General features: G+C 48.9%; 1 protein-coding gene across 1 annotated transcript in view; it reads left to right on the top strand.

Moving 5' to 3' along the window:
• LOC138657473 (zinc finger protein 585A-like) overlaps positions 1-27,837 on the top strand; it is a 106,650-nt gene that overhangs the window by 4,315 nt on the left and 74,498 nt on the right. The window contains exons 2-10 of the mRNA XM_069745267.1: positions 4,657-4,803; positions 5,103-5,282; positions 13,325-13,448; positions 16,088-16,185; positions 16,264-16,342; positions 16,448-16,545; positions 16,668-16,785; positions 21,264-22,585; positions 22,703-22,705. Of these exons, the coding sequence (XP_069601368.1) occupies positions 4,714-4,803; positions 5,103-5,282; positions 13,325-13,448; positions 16,088-16,185; positions 16,264-16,342; positions 16,448-16,545; positions 16,668-16,785; positions 21,264-22,585; positions 22,703-22,705 (2,112 nt within the window). The 5' untranslated portion in view covers positions 4,657-4,713. The remainder of the gene's footprint in view (positions 1-4,656; positions 4,804-5,102; positions 5,283-13,324; positions 13,449-16,087; positions 16,186-16,263; positions 16,343-16,447; positions 16,546-16,667; positions 16,786-21,263; positions 22,586-22,702; positions 22,706-27,837) is intronic.

Genomic DNA, 27,837 nt, shown 5'->3' with positions numbered 1-27,837 from the left:
AGGATCCATCGGTCGGTGACGTCTTGTAGATGTGTTCGGAGCCTTAGTTACAGGATCCATCGGTCGTGGTCGGTGACGTCTTGTAGATGAGATCGGAGCCTTAGTTACAGGATCCATCGGTCGTGGTCGGTGACGTTTTGTAGATGTGATCGGAGTCTTAGTTACAGGATCCATCGGTCACTGACGTCTTGTAGATGTGATCGGAGCCTTAGTTACAGGATCCATCGGTCGTGGTTGGTGACGTCTTGTAGATGTGATTGGAGCCTTAGTTACAGGATCCATCGGTCGTGGTTGATGACGTCTTGTAGATGTGATCGGAGCCTTAGTTACAGGATCCATCGGTCGGTGACGTCTTGTAGATGTGATCGGAGCCTTAGTTACAGGATCCATCGGTCGTGATCGGTGACGTCTTGTAGATGTGATTGGAGCCTTAGTTACAGGATCCATCGGTCGTGATCGGTGACGTCTTGTGGATGTGATTGGAGCCTTAGTTACAGGATCCATCGGTCGTGGTCGGTGACATCTTGCAGATGTGATCGGAGCCTTAGTTACAAGATCCATCGGTCGTGGTCGGTGACGTCTTGCAGATGTAATCGGAGCCTTAGTTACAGGATCCATCGGTCGTGGTCGGTGACGTCTTGTAGATGTGATCGGAGCCTTAGTTACAAGATCCATCGGTCGTGGTCGGTGACGTCTTGTAGATGTGATCGGGGCCTTAGTTACAGGATCCATCGGTCGTGGTCGGTGACGTCTTGTAGATGTGATCGGAGCCTTAGTTACAGGATCCATCGGTCGTGGTCGGTGACGTCTTGTAGATGTGATCGGAGCCTTAGTTACAGGATCCATCGGTCGTGATCGGTGACGTCTTGTAGATGTGATCGGAGCCTTAGTTACAGGATCCATCGGTCGTGGTCGGTGACGTCTTGTAGATGTGATCGGTCCCTTAGTTACAGGATCCATCGGTCGTGGTCGGTGACGTCTTGTAGATGTGATCGGAGCCTTAGTTACAGGATCCATCGGTCGGTGACGTCTTGTAGATGTGATCGGAGCCTTAGTTACAGGATCCATCGCTCGTGGTCGGTGATGTCTTGTAGATGTGATCGGAGCCGTAGTTATAGGATCCATCGGTCGTGGTCGGTGACGTCTTGTAGATGTGATCGGAGCCGTAGTTACAGGATCCATCGGTCGTGGTCGGTGACATCTTGTAGATGTGATCGGAGCCGTAGTTATAGGATCCATCGGTCGTGGTTGGTGACGTCTTGTAGATGTGATCGGAGCCTTAGTTACAGGATCCATCGGTCGGTGACGTCTTGTAGATGTGATCGGAGCCTTAGTTACAGGATCCATCGGTCGTGGTCGGTGACATCTTGCAGATGTAATCGGAGCCTTAGTTACAGGATCCATCGGTCGTGGTTGGTGACGTCTTGTAGATGTGATCGGAGCCTTAGTTACAGGATCCATCGGTCGTGGTCGATGATGTCTTGTATGTGATCGGAGCCGTAGTTACAGGATCCATCGGTCGTGGTCGGTGACGTCTTGTAGATGTGATCGGAGCCGTAGTTACAGGATCCATCGGTCGTGGTCGGTGACATCTTGTAGATGTGATCGGAGCCGTAGTTATAGGATCCATCGGTCGTGGTCGGTGACATCTTGCAGATGTAATCGGAGCCTTAGTTACAGGATCCATCGGTCGTGGTTGGTGACGTCTTGTAGATGTGATCGGAGCCGTAGTTATAGGATCCATCGGTCGTGGTCGGTGACGTCTTGTAGATGTAATCGGAGCCCTAGTTACAGGATCCATCGGTCGTGGTCGGTGACGTCTTGTAGATGTGATCGGAGCCTTAGTTACAGGATCCATCGGTCGTGGTTGGTGACGTCTTGTAGATGTGATCGGAGCCTTAGTTACAGGATCCATCGGTCGTGGTCGGTGACGTCTTGCAGATGTAATCGGAGCCTTAGTTACAGGATCCATCGGTCGTGGTTGGTGACGTCTTGTAGATGTGATCGGAGCCTTAGTTACAGGATCCATCGGTCGTGGTCGGTGATGTCTTGTAGATGTGATTGGAGCCGTAGTTACAGGATCCATCGGTCGTGGTCGGTGACGTCTTGTAGATGTGATCGGAGCCGTAGTTACAGGATCCATCGGTCGTGGTCGGTGACATCTTGTAGATGTGATCGCAGCTGTAGTTATAGGATCCATCGGTCGTGGTCGGTGACATCTTGCAGATGTAATCGGAGCCTTAGTTACAGGATCCATCGGTCGTGGTTGGTGACGTCTTATAGATGTGATCGGAGCCTTAGTTACAGAATCCATTGGTCGTGGTCGGTGACGTCTTGTAGATGTGCTCGGAGCCTTAGTTACAGGATCCATCGGTCGTGGTCGGTGACGTCTTGTAGATGTGACCGGAACCTTAGTTACAGGATCCATCGGTCGTGGCCGGTGACGTCTTGTAGATGTGATCGGAGCCTTAGTTACAGGATCCATCGGTCGTGGTCGGTGACGTCTTGTAGATGAGATCGGAGCCTTAGTTACAGGATCCATCGGTCGTGGTCGGTGACGTTTTGTAGATGTGATCGGAGTCTTAGTTACAGGATCCATCGGTCACTGACGTCTTGTAGATGTGATCGGAGCCTTAGTTACAGGATCCATCAGTCGTGGTTGGTGACGTCTTGTAGATGTGATTGGAGCCTTATTTACAGGATCCATCGGTCGTGGTTGATGACGTCTTGTAGATGTGTTTGGAGCCTCAGTTACAGGATCCATCGGTCGCTGACGTCTTGTAGATGTGATCGGAGCCTTAGTTACAGGATCCATCGGTCGTGGTCGGTGACGTCTTGTAGATGAGATCGGAGCCTTAGTTACAGGATCCATCGGTCGTGGTCGGTGACGTTTTGTAGATGTGATCGGAGTCTTAGTTACAGGATCCATCGGTCACTGACGTCTTGTAGATGTGATCGGAGCCTTAGTTACAGGATCCATCGGTCGTGGTTGGTGACGTCTTGTAGATGTGATTGGAGCCTTAGTTACAGGATCCATCGGTCGTGGTTGATGACGTCTTGTAGATGTGATCGGAGCCTTAGTTACAGGATCCATCGGTCGTGGTCGGTGACGTCTTGTAGATGTGATCGGAGCCTTAGCTACAGGATCCATCGGTCGTGGTTGTTGATTTCTTGTAGATGTGATCGGAGCCTTAGTTACAGGATCCATCGGTCGTGGTTGGTGACGTCTTGTAGATGTGATCGGAGCCTTAGTTACAGGATCCATCGGTCGTGATCGGTGACGTCTTGTAGATGTGATTGGAGCCTTAGTTACAGGAACCATCGGTCGTGATCGGTGACGTCTTGTAGATGTGATTGGAGCCTTAGTTACAGGATCCATTGGTCGTGGTCAGTGATATCTTGTACATGTGATCGAAGCCTTAGTTACAGGATCCATCGGTCACTGACGTCTTGTAGATGTGATCGGAGCCTCAGTTACAGGATCCATCGGTCGTGGTCGGTGACGTCTTCTAGATGTGATCGGAGCCTTAGTTACAGGATCCATCCGTCGTGGTCGGTGACGTCTTGTAGATGTGATCGGAGCCTTAGTTACAGGATCCATCGGTCGTGGTCGGTGACGTCTTGTAGATGTGATCGGAGCCTTAGTTACAGGATCCATCGGTCGTGGTCGGTGACGTCTTGTAGATGTGATCGGAGCCTTAGTTACAGGATCCATCGGTCGTGGTCGGTGACGTCTTGTAGATGTGATCGGAGCCTTATTTACAGGATCCATCGGTCGTGGTTGGTGTCTTCTTGTAGATGTGATCGGAGCCTTAGTTACAGGATCCATCGGTCGTGGTCGGTGACGTCTTGTAGATGTGATCGGAGCCTTAGTTACAGGATCCATCGGTCGTGGTTGGTGACGTCTTGTAGATGTGATCGGGGCCTTAGTTACAGGATCTATTGGTCGTGGTTGGTGACGTCTTGTAGATGTGATTGGAGCCTTAGTTACAGGATCCATCGGTCGTGGTCAATGACGTCTTGTAGATGTGATCGGAGCCTTAGTTGCAGGATCCATCGGTCGTGGTCAATGACGTCTTGTAGATGTGATCGGAGCCTTAGTTACAGGATCCATCGGTCGTGGTCGGTGACGTCTTGTAGATGTGATCGGAGCCTTAGCTACAGGATCCATCGGTCGTGGTTGTTGATTTCTTGTAGATGTGATCGGAGCCTTAGTTACAGGATCCATCGGTCGTGGTTGGTGACGTCTTGTAGATGTGATCGGAGCCTTAGTTACAGGATCCATCGGTCGTAGTCGGTGACGTCTTGTAGATGTGATCGGAGCCTTAGTTACAGGATCCATCGGTCGTGGTCGGTGACGTCTTGTAGTTGTGATCGGAGCCTTAGTTACAGGATCCATCGGTCGTAGTTGTTGATTTCTTGTAGATGTGATCGGAGCCTTAGTTACATTGTCATATTCACTTCAGAATGAGTGATAGAAATCCAGAAACCAGGGCAGCAGACTTCCTTTATTTTTGGTAGCTCTATTCGTCCATAAAAGTCAGCACGTTTTGGCCTCACAATGCCTTTATCTAGCCATAAAAATAAAGAAATATGCATTCTGGATCTCACGTTATTTTGTCTCCTATATTTTCCATCTTCTCCTTCATCATGAAGACGCCGGCAGGACGAGATCCCTCCAGCTGATCCAGTGCTCATCCCTCCTCCTCCTGAATGACCCCGAGGATGGACGAGGACAGGGATGAGACCACCAGAAGATTATCCCACTTCGCCCTGGAGATCATCTCCCTGCTGAGCGGAGAGGTAACTCCTCTACATTTCTATCAGCTTTATTGTGTTCTGTGACAAGTCCGACATCCAGAATACAGAGAAGGATTCTTTACTGTAAGAGCAGTGATTGTGTGGAGCTCTCTGCCCGGAGGAGTTGTCATGGGGATTCCCTATAAGAGCTGTAGAGGGCCGGGATGTCTGTCCGGAGGGGAATAATATTCCCGGTTATGGCCCCAGATTACTGGAGATTTCGAAATCCCGGGATTTCTACTGATTGTCAGATCTGGAGTCGGGAAGGAATCTTCTCCCTAAGTGTCTCTCTCCATACACAGGATTACACAATAGTGAGGAAGACACCGGGGGACGGTGTGACTCCCATCATCCATCTCCAGGAGTCAGGAGGGCGGAGCCCGGGCCCCATCACAGAGCCTCCCCCGCACTCCCTGCTACATGAGAGGAACAAGAAGATCCTGGAGCTCAGCAACAAGATGATTGAGCTGCTGAGCGGAGAGGTGACTGCTGGGAGATTATACAGGACTGGAGGATTCTGGGTGATGAGCGGAGAGGTGACTGCTGGGACATTATACAGCACTGGAGGATTCTGGGTGATGACCGGAGAGGTGACTGCTGGGACATTATACAGGACAGGAGGATTCTGGGTGATGAGCGGAGAGGTGACTGCTGGGAGATTATACAAGACTGGAGGATTCTGGGTGATGAGCGGTGAGGTGACTGCTGGGACATTATACAGGACTGGAGGATTCTGGGTGATGAGCGGAGAGGTGACTGCTGGGACATTATACAGCACTGGAGGATTCTGGGTGATGAGCGGAGAGGTGACTGCTGGGACATTATACAGCACTGGAGGATTCTGGGTGATGAGCGGGGAGGTGACTGCTGGGACATTATACAGCACTGGAGGATTCTGGGTGATGAGCGGAGAGGTGACTGCTGGGAGATTATACAAGACTGGAGGATTCTGGGTGATGAGCGGAGAGGTGACTGCTGGGACATTATACAGCACTGGAGGATTCTGGGTGATGAGCGGAGAGGTGACTGCTGGGACATTATACAGCACTGGAGGATTCTGGGTGATGAGCGGAGAGGTGACTGCTGGGACATTATACAGCACTGGAGGATTCTGGGTGATGACAGGAGAGGTGACTGCTGGGACATTATACAGCACTGGAGGATTCTGGGTGATGAGCGGAGAGGTGACTGCTGGGACATTATACAACACTGGAGGATTCTGGGTTATGAGCGGAGAGGTGACTGCTGGGACATTATACAGCACTGGAGGATTCTGGGTGATGAGCGGAGAGGTGACTGCTGGGACATTATACAGGACTGGAGGATTCTGGGTGATGAGCGGAGAGGTGACTGCTGGGACATTATACAGGACTGGAGGATTCTGGGAGATGAGCGGAGAGGTGACTGCTGGGACATTATACAGGACTGGAGGATTCTGGGAGATGAGCGGAGAGGGGACTGCTGGGACATTATACAGCACTGGAGGATTCTGGGTGATGAGCGGAGAGGTGACTGCTGGGACATTATACAGGACTGGAGGATTCTGGGTGATGAGCGGAGAGGTGACTGCTGGGAGATTATACAGCACTGGAGGATTCTGGGTGATGAGCAGAGAGGGGACTGCTGGGACATTATACAGCACTGGAGGATTCTGGGTGATGAGCGGAGAGGTGACTGCTGGGAGATTATACAGCACTGGAGGATTCTGGGTGATGAGCGGAGAGGGGACTGCTGGGACATTATACAGCACTGGAGGATTCTGGGTGATGAGCGGAGAGGTGACTGCTGGGAGATTATACAGCACTGGAGGATTCTGGGTGATGAGCGGAGAGGTGACTGCTGGGACATTATACAGGACGGCACTGGAGGATTCTGGGTGATGAGCGGAGAGGTGACTGCTGGGACATTATACAGGACTGGAGGATTCTGGGTGATGAGCGGAGAGGTGACTGCTGGGACATTATACAGCACTGGAGGATTCTGGGAGATGAGCGGAGAGGTGACTGCTGGGACATTATACAGGACTGGAGGATTCTGGGTGATGAGCGGAGAAGTGACTGCTGGGACATTATACAGCACTGGAGGATTCTGGGTGATGAGCGGAGAGGTGACTGCTGGGACATTATACAGCACTGGAGGATTCTGGGTGATGAGCGGAGAAGTGACTGCTGGGACATTATACAGGACGGCACTGGAGGATTCTGGGTGATGAGCGGAGAGGTGACTGCTGGGACATTATACAGGACTGGAGGATTCTGGGAGATGAGCGGAGAGGTGACTGCTGGGACATTATACAGGACTGGAGGATTCTGGGAGATGAGCGGAGAGGTGACTGCTGGGACATTATACAGGACTGGAGGATTCTGGGTGATGAGCGGAGAGGTGACTGCTGGGAGATTATACAGCACTGGAGGATTCTGGGTGATGAGCAGAGAGGGGACTGCTGGGACATTATACAGCACTGGAGGATTCTGGGTGATGAGCGGAGAGGTGACTGCTGGGAGATTATACAGCACTGGAGGATTCTGGGTGATGAGCGGAGAGGTGACTGCTGGGACATTATACAGGACGGCACTGGAGGATTCTGGGTGATGAGCGGAGAGGTGACTGCTGGGACATTATACAGGACTGGAGGATTCTGGGAGATGAGCGGAGAGGTGACTGCTGGGACATTATACAGGACTGGAGGATTCTGGGTGATGAGCGGAGAGGTGACTGCTGGGACATTATACAGCACTGGAGGATTCTGGGTGATGAGCAGAGAGGGGACTGCTGGGACATTATACAGGACGGCACTGGAGGATTCTGGGTGATGAGCGGAGAGGTGACTGCTGGGACATTATACAGGACGGCACTGGAGGATTCTGGGTGATGAGCGGAGAGGTGACTGCTGGGACATTATACAGGACTGGAGGATTCTGGGTGATGAGCGGAGAGGTGACTGCTGGGACATTATACAGCACTGGAGGATTCTGGGTGATGAGCGGAGAGGTGACTGCTGGGACATTATACAGCACTGGAGGATTCTGGGTGATGAGCGGAGAGGAGACTGCTGGGACACTATACAGCACTGGAGGATTCTGGGTGATGAGCGGAGAGGAGACTGCTGGGACACTATACAGCACTGGAGGATTCTGGGTGATGAGCGGAGAGGTGACTGCTGGGACATTATACAGGACTGGAGGATTCTGGGTGATGAGCGGAGAGGTGACTGCTGGGACACTATACAGCACTGGAGGATTCTGGGTGATGAGCGGAGAGGTGACTGCTGGGAGATTATACAGCACTGGAGGATTCTGGGGGATGAGCGGACAGGTGACTGCTGGGACATTATACAGGACTGGAGGATTCTGGGTGATGAGCGGAGAGGTGACTGCTGGGAGATTATACAGCACTGGAGGATTCTGGGTGATGAGCGGAGAGGAGACTGCTGGGACATTATACAGGACTGGAGGATTCTGGGTGATGAGCGGAGAGGAGACTGCTGGGACATTATACAAGACTGGAGGATTCTGGGTGATGAGCGGAGAGGAGACTGCTGGGACACTATACAGCACTGGAGGATTCTGGGTGATGAGCGGAGAGGTGACTGCTGGGACATTATACAGGACTGGAGGATTCTGGGTGATGAGCGGAGAGGAGACTGCTGGGACACTATACAGCACTGGAGGATTCTGGGTGATGAGCGGAGAGGTGACTGCTGGGACATTATACAGGACTGGAGGATTCTGGGTGATGAGCGGAGAGGTGACTGCTGGGACATTATACAGCACTGGAGGATTCTGGGTGATGAGCGGAGAGGTGACTGCTGGGAGATTATACAGCACTGGAGGATTCTGGGGGATGAGCGGACAGGTGACTGCTGGGACATTATACAGGACTGGAGGATTCTGGGTGATGAGCGGAGAGGTGACTGCTGGGAGATTATACAGCACTGGAGGATTCTGGGTGATGAGCGGAGAGGTGACTCCTGGGACATTATACAGCACTGGAGGATTCTGGGTGATGAGCGGAGAGGAGACTGCTGGGACATTATACAGGACTGGAGGATTCTGGGTGATGAGCGAAGAGGAGACTGCTGGGACATTATACAGCACTGGAGGATTCTGGGTGATGAGCGGAGAGGAGACTGCTGGGACATTATACAGGACTGGAGGATTCTGGGTGATGAGCGGAGAGGAGACTGCTGGGACATTATACAGCACTGGAGGATTCTGGGTGATGAGCGGAGAGGAGACTGCTGGGACATTATACAGCACTGGAGGATTCTGGGTGATGAGCGGAGAGGTGACTGCTGGGACATTATACAGCACTGGAGGATTCTGGGTGATGAGCGGAGAGGTGACTGCTGGGACATTATACAGCACTGGAGGATTCTGGGTGATGAGCGGAGAGGTGAATGCTGGGACATTATACAGGACTGGAGGATTCTGGGTGATGAGCGGAGAGGTGACTGCTGGGACATTATACAGGACTGGAGGATTCTGGGTGATGAGCGGAGAGGTGACTGCTGGGACATTATACAGCACTGGAGGATTCTGGGTGATGAGCGGAGAGGTGACTGCTGGGACATTATACAGGACTGGAGGATTCTGGGTGATGAGCAGAGAGGGGACTGCTGGGACATTATACAGGACTGGAGGATTCTGGGTGATGAGCGGAGAGGTGACTGCTGGGACATTATACAGGACTGGAGGATTCTGGGTGATGAGCGGAGAGGTGACTGCTGGGACATTATACAGGACTGGAGGATTCTGGGTGATGAGCGGAGAGGTGACTGCTGGGACATTATACAGGACTGGAGGATTCTGGGTGATGAGCAGAGAGGGGACTGCTGGGACATTATACAGGACTGGAGGATTCTGGGTGATGAGCGGAGAGGTGACTGCTGGGACATTATACAGGACTGGAGGATTCTGGGTGATGAGCGGAGAGGTGACTGCTGGGACATTATACAGCACTGGAGGATTCTGGGTGATGACAGGAGAGGTGACTGCTGGGACATTATACAGCACTGGAGGATTCTGGGTGGTGAGCGGAGAGGTGACTGCTGGGACATTATACAGGACTGGAGGATTCTGGGTGATGAGCGGAGAGGTGACTGCTGGGACATTATACAGCACTGGAGGATTCTGGGTGATGAGCGGAGAGGTGACTGCTGGGACATTATACAGGACTGGAGGATTCTGGGTGATGAGCGGAGAGGTGACTGCTGGGACATTATACAGGACTGGAGGATTCTGGGTGATGAGCGGAGAGGTGACTGCTGGGACATTATACAGGACTGGAGGATTCTGGGGGATGAGCGGAGAGGTGACTGCTGGGACATTATACAGGACTGGAGGATTCTGGGTGATGAGCGGAGAGGTGACTGCTGGGACATTATACAGGACTGGAGGATTCTGGGTGATGAGCGGAGAGGTGACTGCTGGGACATTATACAGCACTGGAGGATTCTGGGTGGTGAGCGGAGAGGTGACTGCTGGGACATTATACAGCACTGGAGGATTCTGGGTGATGAGCGGAGAGGTGACTGCTGGGACATTATACAGGACTGGAGGATTCTGGGTGATGAGCGGAGAGGAGACTGCTGGGACATTATACAGCACTGGAGGATTCTGGGTGATGAGCGGAGAGGTGACTGCTGGGACATTATACAGCACTGGAGGATTCTGGGTGATGAGCGGAGAGGTGACTGCTGGGACATTATACAGGACTGGAGGATTCTGGGTGATGAGCGGAGAGGTGACTGCTGGGACATTATACAGGACTGGAGGATTCTGGGTGATGAGCGGAGAGGTGACTGCTGGGAGATTATACAGCACTGGAGGATTCTGGGTGATGAGCAGAGAGGGGACTGCTGGGACATTATACAGCACTGGAGGATTCTGGGTGATGAGCGGAGAGGTGACTGCTGGGAGATTATACAGCACTGGAGGATTCTGGGTGATGAGCGGAGAGGTGACTGCTGGGACATTATACAGGACGGCACTGGAGGATTCTGGGTGATGAGCGGAGAGGTGACTGCTGGGACATTATACAGGACTGGAGGATTCTGGGTGATGAGCGGAGAGGTGACTGCTGGGAGATTATACAGCACTGGAGGATTCTGGGGGATGAGCGGAGAGGTGACTGCTGGGACATTATACAGCACTGGAGGATTCTGGGTGATGAGCGGAGAGGAGACTGCTGGGACATTATACAGCACTGGAGGATTCTGGGTGATGAGAGGAGAGGTGACTGCTGGGAGATTATACAGGACTGGAGGATTCTGGGTGATGAGCGGAGAGGTGACTGCTGGGACATTATACAGGACTGGAGGATTCTGGGTGATGAGCGGAGAGGAGACTGCTGGGACATTATACAGCACTGGAGGATTCTGGGTGATGAGCGGAGAGGTGACTGCTGGGACATTATACAGGACTGGAGGATTCTGGGTGATGAGCGGAGAGGAGACTGCAGGGACATTATACAGGACTGGAGGATTCTGGGTGATGAGCGGAGAGGAGACTGCTGGGACATTATACAGCACTGGAGGATTCTGGGTGATGAGCGGAGAGGTGACTGCTGGGACATTATACAGGACTGGAGGATTCTGGGTGATGAGCGGAGAGGAGACTGCTGGGACATTATACAGCACTGGAGGATTCTGGGTGATGAGCAGAGAGGTGACTGCTGGGACATTATACAGGACTGGAGGATTCTGGGTGATGAGCGGAGAGGTGACTGCTGGGACATTATACAGGACTGGAGGATTCTGGGTGATGAGCGGAGAGGTGACTGCTGGGACATTATACAGGACTGGAGGATTCTGGGTGATGAGCAGAGAGGTGACTGCTGGGACATTATACAGGACTGGAGGATTCTGGGGGATGAGCGGAGAGGTGACTGCTGGGACATTATACAGGACTGGAGGATTCTGGGTGATGAGCGGAGAGGTGACTGCTGGGACATTATACAGGACTGGAGGATTCTGGGTGATGAGCGGAGTGGTGACTGCTGGGACATTATACAGCACTGGAGGATTCTGGGTGATGAGCGGAGAGGTGACTGCTGGGACATTATACAGCACTGGAGGATTCTGGGTGGTGAGCGGAGAGGTGACTGCTGGGACATTATACAGCACTGGAGGATTCTGGGTGATGAGCGGAGAGGTGACTGCTGGGACATTATACAGGACTGGAGGATTCTGGGTGATGAGCGGAGAGGAGACTGCTGGGACATTATACAGCACTGGAGGATTCTGGGTGATGAGCAGAGAGGTGACTGCTGGGACATTATACAGCACTGGAGGATTCTGGGTGATGAGCGGAGAGGTGACTGCTGGGACATTATACAGGACTGGAGGATTCTGGGTGATGAGCGGAGAGGTGACTGCTGGGACATTATACAGCACTGGAGGATTCTGGGTGATGAGCGGAGAGGTGACTGCTGGGACATTATACAGGACTGGAGGATTCTGGGTGATGAGCGGAGAGGTGACTGCTGGGACATTATACAGGACAGCACTGGAGGATTCTGGGTGATGAGCGGAGAGGGGACTGCTGGGACATTATACAGGACGGCACTGGAGGATTCTGGGTGATGAGCGGAGAGGTGACTGCTGGGACATTATACAGCACTGGAGGATTCTGGGGGATGAGCGGAGAGGTGACTGCTGGGACATTATACAGCACTGGAGGATTCTGGGGGATGAGCGGAGAGGTGACTGCTGGGAGATTATACAGCACTGGAGGATTCTGGGTGATGAGCGGAGAGGTAAGTGCTGGGACATTATACAGCACTGAGGGATTCTGGGTGATGAGCGGAGAGGTGACTGCTGGGACATTATACAGCACTGGAGGATTCTGGGTGATGAGCGGAGAGGTGACTGCTGGGACATTATACAGGACTGGAGGATTCTGGGTGATGAGCGGAGAGGTGACTGCTGGGACATTATACAGGACTGGAGGATTCTGGGTGATGAGCGGAGAGGTGACTGCTGGGACATTATACAGGACTGGAGGATTCTGGGTGATGAGCGGAGAGGTGACTGCTGGGACATTATACAGCACTGGAGGATTCTGGGTGATGAGCGGAGAGGTGACTGCTGGGAGATTATACAGGACTGGAGGATTCTGGGGGATGAGCGGAGAGGTGATTGCTGGGACATTATACAGCACTGGAGGATTCTGGGTGATGAGCGGAGAGGTGACTGCTGGGAGATTATACAGGACTGGAGGATTCTGGGTGATGAGCGGAGAGATGACTGCTGGGACATTATACAGCACTGGAGGATTCTGGGTGATGAGCGGAGAGGTGACTGCTGGGAGATTATACAGGACTGGAGGATTCTGGGGGATGAGCGGAGAGGTGATTGCTGGGACATTATACAGCACTGGAGGATTCTGGGTGATGAGCGGAGAGGTGACTGCTGGGACATTATACAGCACTGGAGGATTCTTGGTGATGAGTGGAGAGGTGACTGCTGGGACATTATACAGCACTGGAGGATTCTGGGTGATGACGGTGTGGCTGTTGTCAGGTTCCTATAAGGTGTCAGGACGTCGCTGTCTATCTCTCCATGGAGGAGTGGAAGTATCTAGAAGGACACCAGGATCGGTACCAGGATGTGATGATGGAGGAGCTCCGGCCTCTTACACCACGAGGTGAGAGTCTCCTTGTTGGCTCCGGTGGATGTGATGACGTCTCTCCGGCGTCGTCCTATAATAGATGAGTTTTTTCCAGATTTGCTCCGGTTTTCTCTACATTTTCTCCGTCTGACAACAGCTTTCATTTCCTGATTATTTCCTTCTGATCTGTGAGTCGCGGTTTCTCCGCTGTTGTTTCGTCTTCATCAGTCTTGAGTCTTCGTCCTTCTTCTTTCAGAATCTTTCTCCTTCCTTAGAGCCTCGGTCACATTTTCTCTGCAGATGTCCCGTCCTTCTGTCCGTTCTGTCCTGTGAGTTCTTTCCCTAAGTCTGTCGTGGATTGTTACTCAGCAGAGTCGGGGTTAATTTACAGGTGATTTTCCCCCTAATCCGCTGTCGCTCGTCCGTCCCTCAGAATCTCATCATCGGTCGTGGTCGGCGTCCGGCTCCTCCTTCTTGGCTGACACTTGTGCCCCATGGGAAATAAGATATGCAAATTTCCTCTCCCCAGATACAGAGAAGGGTCTCTAGCGCCTCCTATAGGACGCAGCAATCCTAGGAATCAATATCAATGTTTCAGCCTCATCCTGATGGGGCAAATTTCCATTTTTGCAGTTTTTCCTCCTCTTCTTCCATGAGACATAACATTCTTATTTTCCATCCACAGACATTTGAGATCTTGTGTTTTTTTGCATCATGGATTTTTCATTTTACCGTATAATGAGCTGAAAAACAATAAATTCCAGATGAGCGGAAACGGTTAATAAAAAAAGTTTTTTTCCACATTTATTTTTTGGATTTTGCTTCTCGGCATTTATTGGGCGGTAAGAACGACCTCGCTGCGATTTTCTGGGTCAGTTATGGTGACACCAATCTTGTGTGTGGTTTTATATATTTTCTGGATTATAATATCAGCCGATTCCCTGAGACCGATCACTTTATCTTCCGTTATCGGAGCGGTGTGACGGCTTCTCTTCTTGAATGCAGCGCTGACCTTTTGGGATCATTTTGGGGCATCTGTGACTTTTTGATCGTTGTGTTTTTATTACATCTTTGGGGAGGTGTTTGTGATGTGTTTACTGTGTGGGATAAATCCTCATTTGACAATGACAAATATGTTTGTTGATACATTTATTTTTTGTTCTAATTTTTGGAAACAAAGTAAAACTAATGGGGACTTTAACCTGAAATCCTGTTCATACTGGACGTCATAGGAAAACCTTCGCGGCAGAGACAGGGGTCTTCTGGAGGCCACAGACGGCCATAGCCGGCTCTAATGCTGAGCTGGCTGTCAGTCAGTGCCGGCTCTAATGCTGAGCTGGCTGGTAGTCAGTGCCGGCTGTGATGCTGAGCTGGCTGTCAGTCAGTGTCGGCTCTAATGCTGAGCTGGCTGTCAGTCAGTGCCGGCTCTAATGCTGAGCTGGCTGTCAGTCAGTGTCGGCTCTAATGCTGATCTGGCTGTCAGTCAGTGTCGGGGTTGCGGTAACAGCTGCCGCTCTCTATACACTAACCAGTGACTGTAGCTGCTTCAGCCGAAACTTTATGACTGGAAGCCGAACGCTGCTGAGTGGGACTAAAGTTAATATCATCTCACTGCTGACACCGGACAGGTTCAATATTTTATTAACCTGCAGGTTCTCTCCTCTTAGTGATCCCAGAGGATCTTGTCCAGGAGGGAGGCCGTGTCCTCATGGTGACATCATGAGCTCTCAGAACACAATCACTGGTAAATGGTAACCGTCCTTCCCCCAATCTCCATAACGGTGAATTAAGGTACCTTCACACTCAGCAACTTTGCAACGAGAACGACAACAATCCGTGATGTTGCAGCGTCCTGGATAGCGATCTTGTTGTGTTTGACACGCAGCAGCGATCTGGATCCCGCTGTGCCATCGCTGGCCGGAGCTAGAAGTCCAGAACTTTATTTTGTCGCCAGGTCGGCGTGTATCATCATGTTTGACATCAAAAGCAACGACGCCAGCAACGAGCATAGGGCCCCTAGATGTGTGTCGGATCAGTACACTCTGGCTGTTTGACATGGAGCTAACATCCATCGAGAACAAGAAGTGAGTCGCCGTTACGTCACTGGATCGCTCCTGCATCGTTCTGGAGCTGCTGTGTTTTACGTCTCTACAGCGACCTAAACAGCGACGCTGCAGCGATATAACATAGTAACATAGTTAGTAAGGCCGAAAAAAGACATTTGTCCATCCAGTTCAGATCTAGTTTAGGTCGGCTCGTTGTCTATATCGCTGCAGCGTCGCTGAGTGTGACGGTACCTTTAGGAGAGAAGAAACCGCTGGATAGAAATGTGGAGCTTTCTCCAGCTCCTCTGTGGTTCCATTCCTGGTGTAGGGAACTTGGAGACGTTGTGTTTCTTAGTACGGTTCCTCCATCTGACTGACGAGGGTCTTCTCTGTCCCTCTCCTCATGGTTCTCATCCTCCGGGTGCAGAGCAGAGAGCATTAGGCTTTGGCCTCGCTGATTATCACTTCATACTTGGGTCCACAATGTGCTGGGACCTCGGTACCGGTGGTGAGGACCACAACAATGTAATGTAGTCCCTGATACATAAACCTAGAATTACCGGTTCTGAGAGATGTCTCATATATAGACAGATACACGGCAGGTGATGTATTCAGTCTGTGTCTCCACAGGTGGATCCAGGAGGAGAAATCCACCAGAGAGATGTCCCCGTCCTCTGTATCCCCAGGACTGTCCGGAGGAGAATCACAACATCCCGGAGGACCATCAGGTAGATGACACTGAAGCCCCCACAACATCTGACCATGAAGTGATGGGACCTGAGCTCATCTTACATTTTTCTTTTTAGGGTGAAGATCTGATTGATATTAAGGTTGAGGTTATACATGGAGCACAAGAGGCGATCGCAATATGGGCCGATCAGCAGGGTGAGGAGGGGAGACTGTCATGTCTGTTCTGTGGTCACCGACTACTACTCCCATCATCTCATCATAACATGACACAATCTATTCCATCACTGTGTGTCTCCACAGATGGATCCAGGAGGAGAAATCCACCAGAGAGATGTCCCCGTCCTCTGTATCCCCAGGACAGTCCGGAGGAGAATCACAACATCCCGGAGGATCATCAGGTAGACGGTGCTGAGCCCTGTACCGAATCTGTATATGGGGGGACATTTCTGGTCGAGGTCATAGAGGTCACAGATTTTGGAGGTTTGTTGTATTTTACTGATTGTTACATCTGATATATCAGGAGGAAGATCCGACTAAGAATAAAGTGAAGGACGAGACAGTAGAAAAAGCGATGACGAGGAGGGATCAGCCGTGTGTGAGTGACGGGAAGGAGGAGATTCCGGGAGATGTTTCCACAGGTATGTAATAATGACCGGCACGTGATGATAATGACTGGTGTGTAATAATGACCAGCGTGTGATGATGATGAGCAGTGTGTAATGATGACGACGACTGGCGTTTGATGATGATATCCGGCATGTGATAATAATGATTGAAGTGTGATGATGATGAACAGCGTGTGATGATGATGATGACTGGTGTGTGATGATGATGACTGGCGTGTGGTGATGATGATGACCGGTGTGTGATATCGTGTGGCATCTCCGGTGTAGCAAAGCTTTATCCGCTGTCGTCATCACAGCAGAAGCGTCCGGTGATGGCGCGGCTGCTCCTGTAGAGTCCGGCGGTGCACCGATGAATAATGGATCCGCCTTCACACCTCTTCTTAATGGTTTAGGAAGCACAGATTTAGTTTTCCTTTACCTTTGTTAATATTCCTTCCATCATTTCCGTCCATATTTTTCTTCTACAAGTCCCGTGCTGCCATATAAATGACTGAGCTTGTGATTCGGATGGAGCCTCTGATGGAAGATTCCCTATAATAAGGCAGGTAGAGACACTGTGGACACCATGGAATCGGTGATCCGGCGGTGTCAAGCGTGCATAAAAGTGCTGTTGGCCACAGTTTTGTGCATCTTTGAGAGACGGACAACGCTGATCAATGGCTAGACAGTAACTGTGCTGTTTCATTAGTGATTGGATCCCTCGAGGTTTCGTCTGGATCACGTATTTTGTATATTTAGACAGAAACCCCGATGTGAGTGCTCAGCGTAGGGCACAAGATAAATGCGAATCAAATTTTTTTTTAAATGTTCCCAATAAGAGCTTCATCTCATTTCACTCCCGAATCCAAATACCTCTTCCTCCTGAGCCCCATATTGTGCGTAAACCGCAGTTAGCGTCCATATATTTGGCATTTCTGTAGCAGGTAGACAGAGACCGCTTAATTTACAGGGTGGGCATCTCCAGAAGCGCAAGCTGGGCATAATGTATGGGCACTAAAATGTACAGGCACTACAAGGTACTGGCAGTACAATATCCTGGGTGCTACAATGTATGAGCACTACAATGTACTGAGCACTGCAGTCTACTGGGCATAATGTACTGGGCACTACAATATATGGGCACTACAGTGTACTGGACTCTATAATGTACTGGACCCTACTATGTACTGGGCACCACAATGTACTGGACACTGCGATGTTTGGGCACTTTAGCTTTCTGGGCACTACAATATATGGACACTACAATATCCTGCACTCTATAATGTACGGACACTGCAACATACTGGGCACTACAATGTACTGGGCACTACAGTGTACTGGGCATAATGTACTGGGCACTACAATGTATGGGCACTACAATGGCATATTTGCATTTTCACTTAGCAACATCCACTGCTCCTTGTTTCTGAAGAACACCCATGGAGTCAAATACATCACTGAACCTGTGGATAAATTCCCAGAGGGGTGCAATTTAAAAAATGGGGTTACTTGAGGTCAATTCTGCTCTGGTAGCACTTATGGGTTCTGTATATGGAGTCTGCAAACTATTCTAGGGCAATCTGCCCTCCAGGAGGCAAATAACACTTCTTTCCTCCCAAGTCTCATTGTGTAGCTACGCAGTACTGCACAGCATCATAGGGATATTTCCACGTTCAGCCGAAATTGTGTAACAAATTATGTGGTCATTTGTACCCATTTCCCCTTGTGAAAATGTAAAATCTGGGGCTAAAACTACAATATAATGGTAAAATTTAACTTTTTTCCACACAGTTCAATGGTATAACATTTTGTGAATCCATAACTCTAGATATATTCCTTGAGGGGTCTAGTTTCCAAAATGGGGTCAGTTGTGGGGGGTTTCCACTGCTTAGGCACAGCTAGGGCTTTGCAAATGCGACGTGGCATCCGCTATCTATGTCATCCGATTTTGCGCTCCAAAAGTCAAATGGTTCTCCTTACCTTCTGAGCCTAGCCATGCGCCCATACAGTAGTTTCCCCCCACATATGGGGTAACGGCGTACTTAGGAGAAATTGTACAACAAATTGTATGGCGCATTTTCTGCTTTTACTTTTGTGAAAATTAAAAGTTTGGAGCTAAAGCAACATTTTTTGTGGTGGAAAAATTTAAATTTTATTTTTTTTCCTTCCACATTCCATTAATTCCTCTGAAGAACCGGAAGGGTAATAAACTTCTTGAATGTGGTTTTGAGCACCTTGAGGGGTGCAGTTTTTCGAATGGTATTTTCTGTCACATAGGCCCCTCAAAGTCACTTCAAATTTTAGGTGGTCTCTAAATAAATAAAGTTTTGTAAATTTTGTTGGAAAACAGAGAAATTGCCCATAAACTTTTAACCCTTATAACTTCTTAGCAAAAAAATGATGTTTCAAAAATGATTCTGATGTAAAGTAGACATGTGGGAAATGTTATTTATGAACTATTTTTGGTTATTTAACTATATGGTTTAAGGGGATAAAAATTAGTAAATTTTTTTTTTTTATATTTTCATAAATAAATGCAAATATTGACGACAATTTACCACAAACATGAAGTACAATATGTCACAGAAAACAATCTCAGGATCAGTGGGACGTGTGGAAGCTCCAGAGTTATCACATAAAGTGACGCTGGTCAGAATGCGGCTCGGTCATTAACATAAGTAACTTACAATGTGGCCTGGTCCTAAGGAGTTAATGTTCCTTCAGAGCTATTGCAGTCTTCTAAGGTTTCCTATCCTGCCCTTCGGCATACTGAGGACATGATTACGGTGGCTGGAGCTCGGCTACTCACGGATGTACGGTCACCTTTGTGACTAGTCAATCTCATTTGCATACGATACTGAAATATTAAAACTCCATTTTTAATTGCATGGATACTTTTCTACACTAAGAGCATGATAGGAAGCTTGAGAGAGTGAAATGGCACTGGTGGTATATTGAGGGGGTAAATCCTGATGGCGGGGTCCCTTTAAGAACTATTTGTTGTCTTATCTCTGCCACCACTGATTGTGCCAATGTCACCAGTTTATAAGTGTTCCTCACTTTACCTGTCATTGTACTAATGTTATAGTTACATAGTAACATAGTATTTAAGGTTAACTAGAGACTTTAAGTCCATCTAGTGCAACCCATCACCTAATCTAACATGCCCTAACATGTTGATCCAGAGGAAGGCAAAAAAAACCATGCGGCAAACAGCAAGCTCCACATTGGGGAAAAAAATTCCTTCCCGACTCCACATACGGCAATCAGACTAGTTCCCTGGATCAACGCCCTATCAAGGAATCTAGTGTATATACCTTGTAACATTATACTTTACAAAAAAGGTATCCAGTCCCCTCTTACATTTTACTAGGGAATCACTCATTACAACATCCTACGGCATAGAGTTCCATAGTCTCACTGCTCTTACAGTAAAGAATCAGCAACTGTTATTATGCTTAAACCTTCTTTCCTCCAGACGTAGAGGATGCCCCCTTGTCCCTGTCCCAGGTCTTAGAGTAAAAAAAGTCATTAGAAAGGTCTTTGTACTGTCCCCTCATGTATTTATACTTTGTAATAAGATCACTCCTTACCCTTCGTTTTTCCAAACTAAATAGCCCCCAGTGTAATAACCTATCTTGGTATTGCAGACCTCCCAGTCCTCTAATAACCTTGGTCGCTCTTCTCTGCACCCGCTCCAGTTCAGCTATGTCTTTCTTATACACAGGAGACCAGAACTGTGTACAGTATTCTAAGTGTGGTCGCACTAGTGACTTGTATAGAGGTAAAATTATGTTCTCCTCATGAGCATCTATGCCTCTTTTAATGCATCCCATTGTTTTATTTGCCTTTGCAGCAGCTGCCTGACACTGGCCACTAAATGTGAGTTTGTCATCCACCCATACACCCAGGTCTTTTTCAGTGACGGTTTTGCCCAGTGTTTTACAATTAAGCACATAATTATACATCTTATTTCTTCTCCTCAAGTGCATGACCTTACATTTATCGCCATTAAAGCTTATTTGCCATTTATCATCCCAAGCTTCTAGTTTACATAAATCCTCCTGTAATATTAAATTGTCCTCCTCTGTATTGATTACCCTGCAGAGTTTAGTGTCATCTGCAAATATTGAAATTCTACTCTGTATGCCCCCTACAAAGTCATTAAGAAATGTTAAAAAAAAGAGGGCCCAATACTGACCCCTGTGGTACCCCCACTGCTAAGCGCGACCCAGTCCGAGTGTGCTCCATTAATAACCACCCTTTGTTTCCTATCCCTGAGCCAGCACTTAACCCACTTACACATATTTATCCCTGTCCCCATTGTTTTCATTTTAAGTAGCAACCTTTTGTGTGGCACCTTATCAAAAGCTTTTGAAAAGTCCATATACACCTTATTACCGGTCCTTTCACGTACGAGGTTCTTCATTGTGAGCTCCATAAAATAAATGTAGAAATCTCTTTGGAGTTGTAGAAGAAATTCACATACAATCTACCTTTCTTCTTTATAGGAAATTTTTGTGAGATTAACGGTTTATCGCTAAATTGTAAAAAAGAAGATATCAGGAAGCACTCTAATGGAGAAAACCTCTTTACCCTTCATGGACCTCCTGGACTTCACAGTACTTCACTTTCTTATAATCCTCCTAATCATGAAGAACCCTCTCCTGAGCAATCTCACATTGTTACCACAATTCCAGGAGCCAAAGTGGATACAAGATTTCAGTGTGACAAGCAAATTACTAGAAGCTCTGATATTTTAACACAAGGCAAACACAAAGGAGAGAAGCCATACTCCTGTTCAGAATGTGGGAAATGCTTTACTAAGAAATCACAATTTGTTAGACATGAGAGAAGTCACACAGGTGAGAAGCCATACTCCTGTTCAGAATGTGGGAAATGCTTTACAGAGAAATCAAAATTTGTTAGACATGAGAGAAGTCACACAGGAGAAAAGCCATTTTCATGTTCAGAATGTGGGAAGTCCTTCACAAATAAAGGGTATCTTATTATACATCAGAGAATTCACACAGGAGAAAAGCCATTTTCATGTTCAGTATGTGGGAAGTCTTTCACAGAAAAAGGGAGTCTTATTACACATCAGAGAATTCACACAGGAGAGAAGCCATTTTCATGTTCAGAATGTGGCAAGGCCTTCAAATATAAAGGGAGTCTGATTATACATCAGAGAATTCACACAGGAGAAAAACCATTTTCATGTTCAGAATGTGGGAAATGCTTTTCATATAAATCACAAGTTGCTGTGCATGAGAGAACTCACACAGGAGAAAAGCCATTTTCATGTTTAGAATGTGGTAAGTCCTTCACAGATAAAGGGTATCTTATTACACATCAGAGAATTCACACAGGAGAAAAGCCATTTTCATGTTCAGTATGTGGGAAGTTCTTCACAGCTAAAAGGAGTCTTATTAAACATCAGAGAATTCACAAAGGAGAGAAGCCATTTTCATGTTCAGAATGTGGGAAGGCCTTCACATATAAAGGGCATCTTATTACACATCAGAGAATTCACACAGGAGAGAAGCCATTTTCATGTTCAGAATGTGGGAAATGTTTTTTCTATAAATCAAAAGTTGCTATGCATGAGAGAATTCACACAGGAGAAAAGCCATTTTCATGTTTAGAATGTGGGAAATCCTTCACAGATAAAGGGTATCTTACTATACATCAGAGAATTCACACAGGAGAAAAGCCATTTTCATGTTCAGTATGTGGGAAGTCCTTCACAGAAAAAGGGAGTCTTATAATACATCAGAGAATTCACACAGGAGAGAAGCCATATTCATGTTCACTGTGTGGAAAGTCCTTTAGAGTTAAAGGGAGTTTTAGTAGACATCAGAACGTTCATACTAAAGAGACACCATATTCATCTCATGCTTTACAAAAAAAATGAAGTCTTGTGAGCCACGAGAGAAGTCACACATTGAAGCATGTTCGGAATGTGGTAAATCTTTCATACACAAATTATATCTTGTAAAACATGAGAGAAGACATGCAGGACAGATACTGTAATTATGTTCTGTGTTTTATAAATTTTAAAAAACATTGCTCAGTTTAAATGAGTACACCCCTTTGATAAGATGTAATTAATATCTCACTGAACTTTAGAACAATTTCTAACATTTTGCCAACACTAATTTTCATAGAACATATTGGTGGGGGGATATGATGCAGAGGAGCTGTGTGGGAGGGGGAATATGACAGAGAAGAGCTATGTGTGGGAATATTATGGATAGGTGCTGTGTGTGGGGGGGGGGGATATAACAGAGAGGAGCAGTATGCATGGGGAATATGACGGAGAGGAGCTGTGTGGGGGAATAAATGTAAGAAACAGGAACTCTGTGTGTGTGGGATATACCAGAGAGAAGCTGTGTGTGTGGGGATATGATGAAGACGAGCTGTGTGTGGGGGAGAGTGTGAGGAAAATGTATATAAGTTTTAGTTTCTCTTGCTAGCCCATGCTGTGGGCAAAAACACCCCTTCTCTGTGTTCCTGTTCTGAGATATGTATGTGCAGCTCCCAAACCCCTCATGCCCCTCCCAAAATAATTTTTACGATCGCTTGTGTCGGCTCAAACCTTCCTCCAGCAGAAACTGGTCTGATCTCCTTCTTTAAAGGCAAGAAGTCCTTTGTTCCATTATAGTGAGATATTGGGCCAACGGTTTAGGCTAGGAAAATAATACGTCCAGTTTGTGAATCTCCATTGGCGGATCTATCCGCCACGGTAAGCGCGGATTTCTAGTTCCAACAGGGACAGAGTATGGATTTCTCTGGAACTATGCATCCCATCAAGCCCAAATTTGGTCTCATTAGAACGCCAATGTTAATACAAGATGAATGCATTTCTGATTTTCAATTCTGACATGTTCTGTAGCGGAGATACAGGCATTAGACAAACTTGTGTTAAATTTAGTAAGACTGAAGAGATAGGAGGGTCTGAGGAAACCAGCCCTGTTAGTGATGTCACGAGGCTGTGGTTATTTAAGTGAATCCACTTTACCCAGCCTTCAGAGTCTGTCAGAGTCTGAGTCTGAATTCAGGAGCTCTTACTGCTAGCCCTGATGAACTGGGATATTTGGATCTCCGCCCACTAGCCTGATTGCCTGAAATGACCTGAACACATGTGTTAATTTCTCATTTAACTCCTGATATTTTTATAATTACCTTGTACATATTTTCAATTGTCTCATATTGTAACATCTTTTATACCTTTTTATAAACACTGCCTTAATCTTTAATGGAGTAAAATATTTAAAATACTAGATTCGTTCTCCTGTTCTAAAACGTACCCTAAGTCTTCTGAAGGGAATTACACTACTGTTTTGGGTTAGCTTCGGACCCGTTTAATCGAAGCTGGTGGCAGCATTCCTTTGGTCTGTGCCTTTGGGAGTCGTTGTAGTGACTGCGGCATTGATAATTATTGTTCCTGCCTGAGTGGGAGTAGTTATATCGCCTCGCTGCAGCGTGCCCAATAGCCAGTACATAGCAGGCAGCCTTTCTGGCGACTAATTACCCTAGGTGCAGTACCTAGTCTGACCTGAGGGTGAGGGGGGCGCCAGAGAGCTGCAAGTTTTCAAGCGGAACTGTAAAGCGGGATATACATAAATCCCTGCAGTTCGTGGTATATTGAAGAGCAGTGGGATACCTAAAATAAGCCTCTACTGTAAACTAAGAGGTCAATAGCCTTGTGTGTGTTTTTTCATCACATTGTAGCAGTGGAGGGATACCTAAGATAAGCCCCCTGCACATGTGATAGCCGTCTGTTGGCCTAAAGTCACCCCAATCCGTGACGTAGGTGTGAATCGTGACAAATTGGTGGCAAGGCGGTGGGATCTTAGAGCATTAGTGATTTGGTTTGAGCAATCATTCCTCTCACTAAAAACTTGCAAAGTTTTTGCGAGGACCCTGCGCAAATAAGTTTGGAGAACGAACTCAGTGTTTATTAGTCCTAAGACAATTGTGTGTACTGGTAATTATCCCTTCCCTTTCTCTTCGTTTTTCTATCCTATCTTTCATTTGGCAGCCATGGCTGCAATGGGAGAAGAGTGGTATAAGCAGCTTAAGAAAGACACTCTTATTGCCCTGTGTGGGGTGTGGCAGATCGACACCACGAACAAAAACAAAGGCCAACTGGTCACGACTCTGGTGCAACAGGAAACCGGCCAAAGCCCAGTGGGCGCTGAAGTAGAGGTCCAACCACTGAATGCCGGCCCTGCTAGCAATCGGGGCAAATTGGACCCCCACCTGCTGGCGGCCTTGGAAGAATACCCCACTGACGACCATGAGGGATGTCGGCAGCTGATTCAGCAATACCGGCAGGAGGCCCAGGGAGCCGAGCGAGAGCCCCGAGCTGAGCGGGAGGCCCAGGCCCAACGAGCTGAGCGCCAAGCCCAGCGAGAATATGAACTGGAGATGCTCCGGCAGGGGGTGATGCCCTCCACCGCCCGGAGCCGTGAGCCCAACAGCGCTCAGATACCGAAGCCCTGGCCCGATCACTTTCCTGTTATGGAAAAGGACAGGGACTTGGACACTTTTCTGTGATCCTTTGAGAAAGCCTGCAGACAGTACCAGCTGTCTACAGATGAATGGGCACGATACCTGACACAAGGGCTGAGAGGCAAAGCTCTGGAGGTGTTTGTTTCCCTCCCTCAAGAACAAGATGGTGACTATGAGGCCATCAAGCAGGCCCTGGTAGCAAAGTACCAGCTTACACCTGAGGTGTACCGTAGAAAGTTCCGGAACCGCCAACGTGGCCCACATGACAGTTACAGCGATGTGGCACATGGACTGGGGACCCACATTGACCAATGGACCCAAGGACTGTCAGTGACCACCTTTGCACAGCTGCAAGACCTGATGATCAAAGACCAGTTCTTACATCTTTGCCCAGCAGAGGTGCGACAGTTCGTGATGGACAGAGAACCCAAAGACATGACGAAAGCAGCGCAGATTGCCAATGCCTGTGAGGCCAACCGTAGATCGGAAGTTCAGAAGCCAGTCACCACCAGCTAGAGAGGGGGTAAGCCTGCAACCAATGCCAGTACCCCTGCAGCCAACCCACCAGAGGTCCTGTCCCCGTGGACAACAGCACCAGACCTACCACCGAACCTCGCCAGTCTTTCTTCTGCAAGCGGACTGGTCATATCAGTCCCCACTGTCCAGACAAGCAGAAGAACCCCCCAGCCAAGGCCCCAGGGCCTAACGCAGCAGTTCTTTTGGTGGGTGGGGTGGCTGGGAGGGTGTGTGACAATGAACAGCACGTCACTGTGGGAGGCCATGTTGCTACAGGCCTCAAGGACACCGGGGCTGAACGAACCCTCATCCGACCCGAACTGGTGGCTCCTGAAGAAATAATTCCGGGGAAAACCCTAAAGGTACCGTCACATTTAGCGACGCTGCAGCGATCTAGACAACGATCCCGATCGCTGCAGCGTCGCTGTGTGGTCGCTGGAGAGCTGTCATACAGACAGCTCTCCAGCGACCAACGATGCCGGTCCCCTGGTAACCAGGGTAAACATCAGGTTACTAAGCGCAGGGCCGCGCTTAGTAACCCGATGTTTACCCTGGTTACCAGCGTAAACGTAAAAAAAAAACACTACATACTTACATTCCGGTGTCTGTCCCCCCGGCGCTGTGCTTTCCTGCACTGACTGTGAGTGCCGGCTGGCCGTAAAGCACAGCAGTGATGTCACCGCTGTGCTCTGCTTTACGGCTGGCCGGCGCGGACACAGTCAGTGCAGGGAAGCAGAACGCCGGGGGACAGACACCGGAATGTAAGTATGTAGTGTTTTTTTTTTTTACGTTTACGCTGGTAACCAGGGTAAACATTGGGTTACTAAGCGCGGCCCTGCGCTTAGTAACCCGATGTTTACCCTGGTTACCAGTGAAGACATCGCTGAATCGGCGTCACACACGCCGATTCGGCGATGTCTGCGGGAGGTCCAGTGACGAAACAAAGTACTGGACTTTCTGCTCCGACGAACGATGGCACAGCAGGATCCTGATCGCTGCTGCGTGTCACACTGAACGATATCGCTAGCCAGGACGCTGCAACGTCACGGATCGCTAGCGATATCGTTCAGTGTGAAGGTACCTTAACTGTCACTGGGATTGGGGGCATCAGCTGTCCCTTGCCAACGGCCCGGGTTTATATTGATTGGGGTGCCGGGAGCGGGGTGAAGGAAGTGGGGCTGTCTGAAAATTTGCCCACTGATGTTTTGTTGGGGACTGATTTGGGGAGGATGGTTGCATACTACGTTCCTGACACCCCTCCCCAATCTGCTAATGAGCGTAACATTAACCCTGATGATGATGATGATGATGATGGGAAATCGCATGTGTTACCTGACCATGCTTTATCTTATAATAATGCATCTAATAACCATATTTTCCCTAGGATTGATGGTGAAAATGTTGTACCTGTGCCAACTGAACCTGATAACCCTTTTTCTGCAAAGATTAATGTGTCCATAGGTACAGGCGTGCTCAGCCACGTCGCTCTGCGGAGTGAGACGGCTGAGGAACCCCTAGCAGAGGCAAGTGTCGGTGCTACAGGAAATGGGGAGAAGCATGGGAACCATGAGAAAGGTGATGCCATGAAATTGACCAGTGCCACAGAGGAAGGTAACTGGCCCATACGTAGCACTGCCTCTGGAGTGTTGGGGGTGGATGGGGAGGTAGAGCCCATAGCAGCGCCAGCTGATGGGTCTGTAGAAATCCCCGTGGAGACAGCCTACGTAGCTGCTGTCACCCGCAGTCAGAGTGCCCGGAACGCAGATAACTGCCTTCCGGAGCCTCCTCAGTCATCATTGTGACTGAACCAGAGGTGGACCCAGAGCAGGTCCCAGAGGGTTCCCGTGAGGAAGGGACCCTGACGTCACTTCTGGCTTCCCCTAGCCAGGAGTTTCAGACCGCTCTGCACGCAGATGCAAGCCTAGAGAGTTTGAGACAACTCGCCGAGACGCCCACCTCCGTGAATGATAAGGAGAAGGTGTTCTGGGAACGAGGAAGGTTGTACCGGGAGACAGTACCCAGAGAATCACAAAAGGAGTGGTTGAGGGAAAG

This window comes from Ranitomeya imitator, chromosome 1, assembly GCF_032444005.1.
Source record: "Ranitomeya imitator isolate aRanImi1 chromosome 1, aRanImi1.pri, whole genome shotgun sequence".
In the NCBI taxonomy this organism is placed as follows: Eukaryota; Metazoa; Chordata; class Amphibia; order Anura; family Dendrobatidae; genus Ranitomeya; species Ranitomeya imitator.
This window is presented reverse-complemented; position numbering and strand designations above follow the sequence as displayed.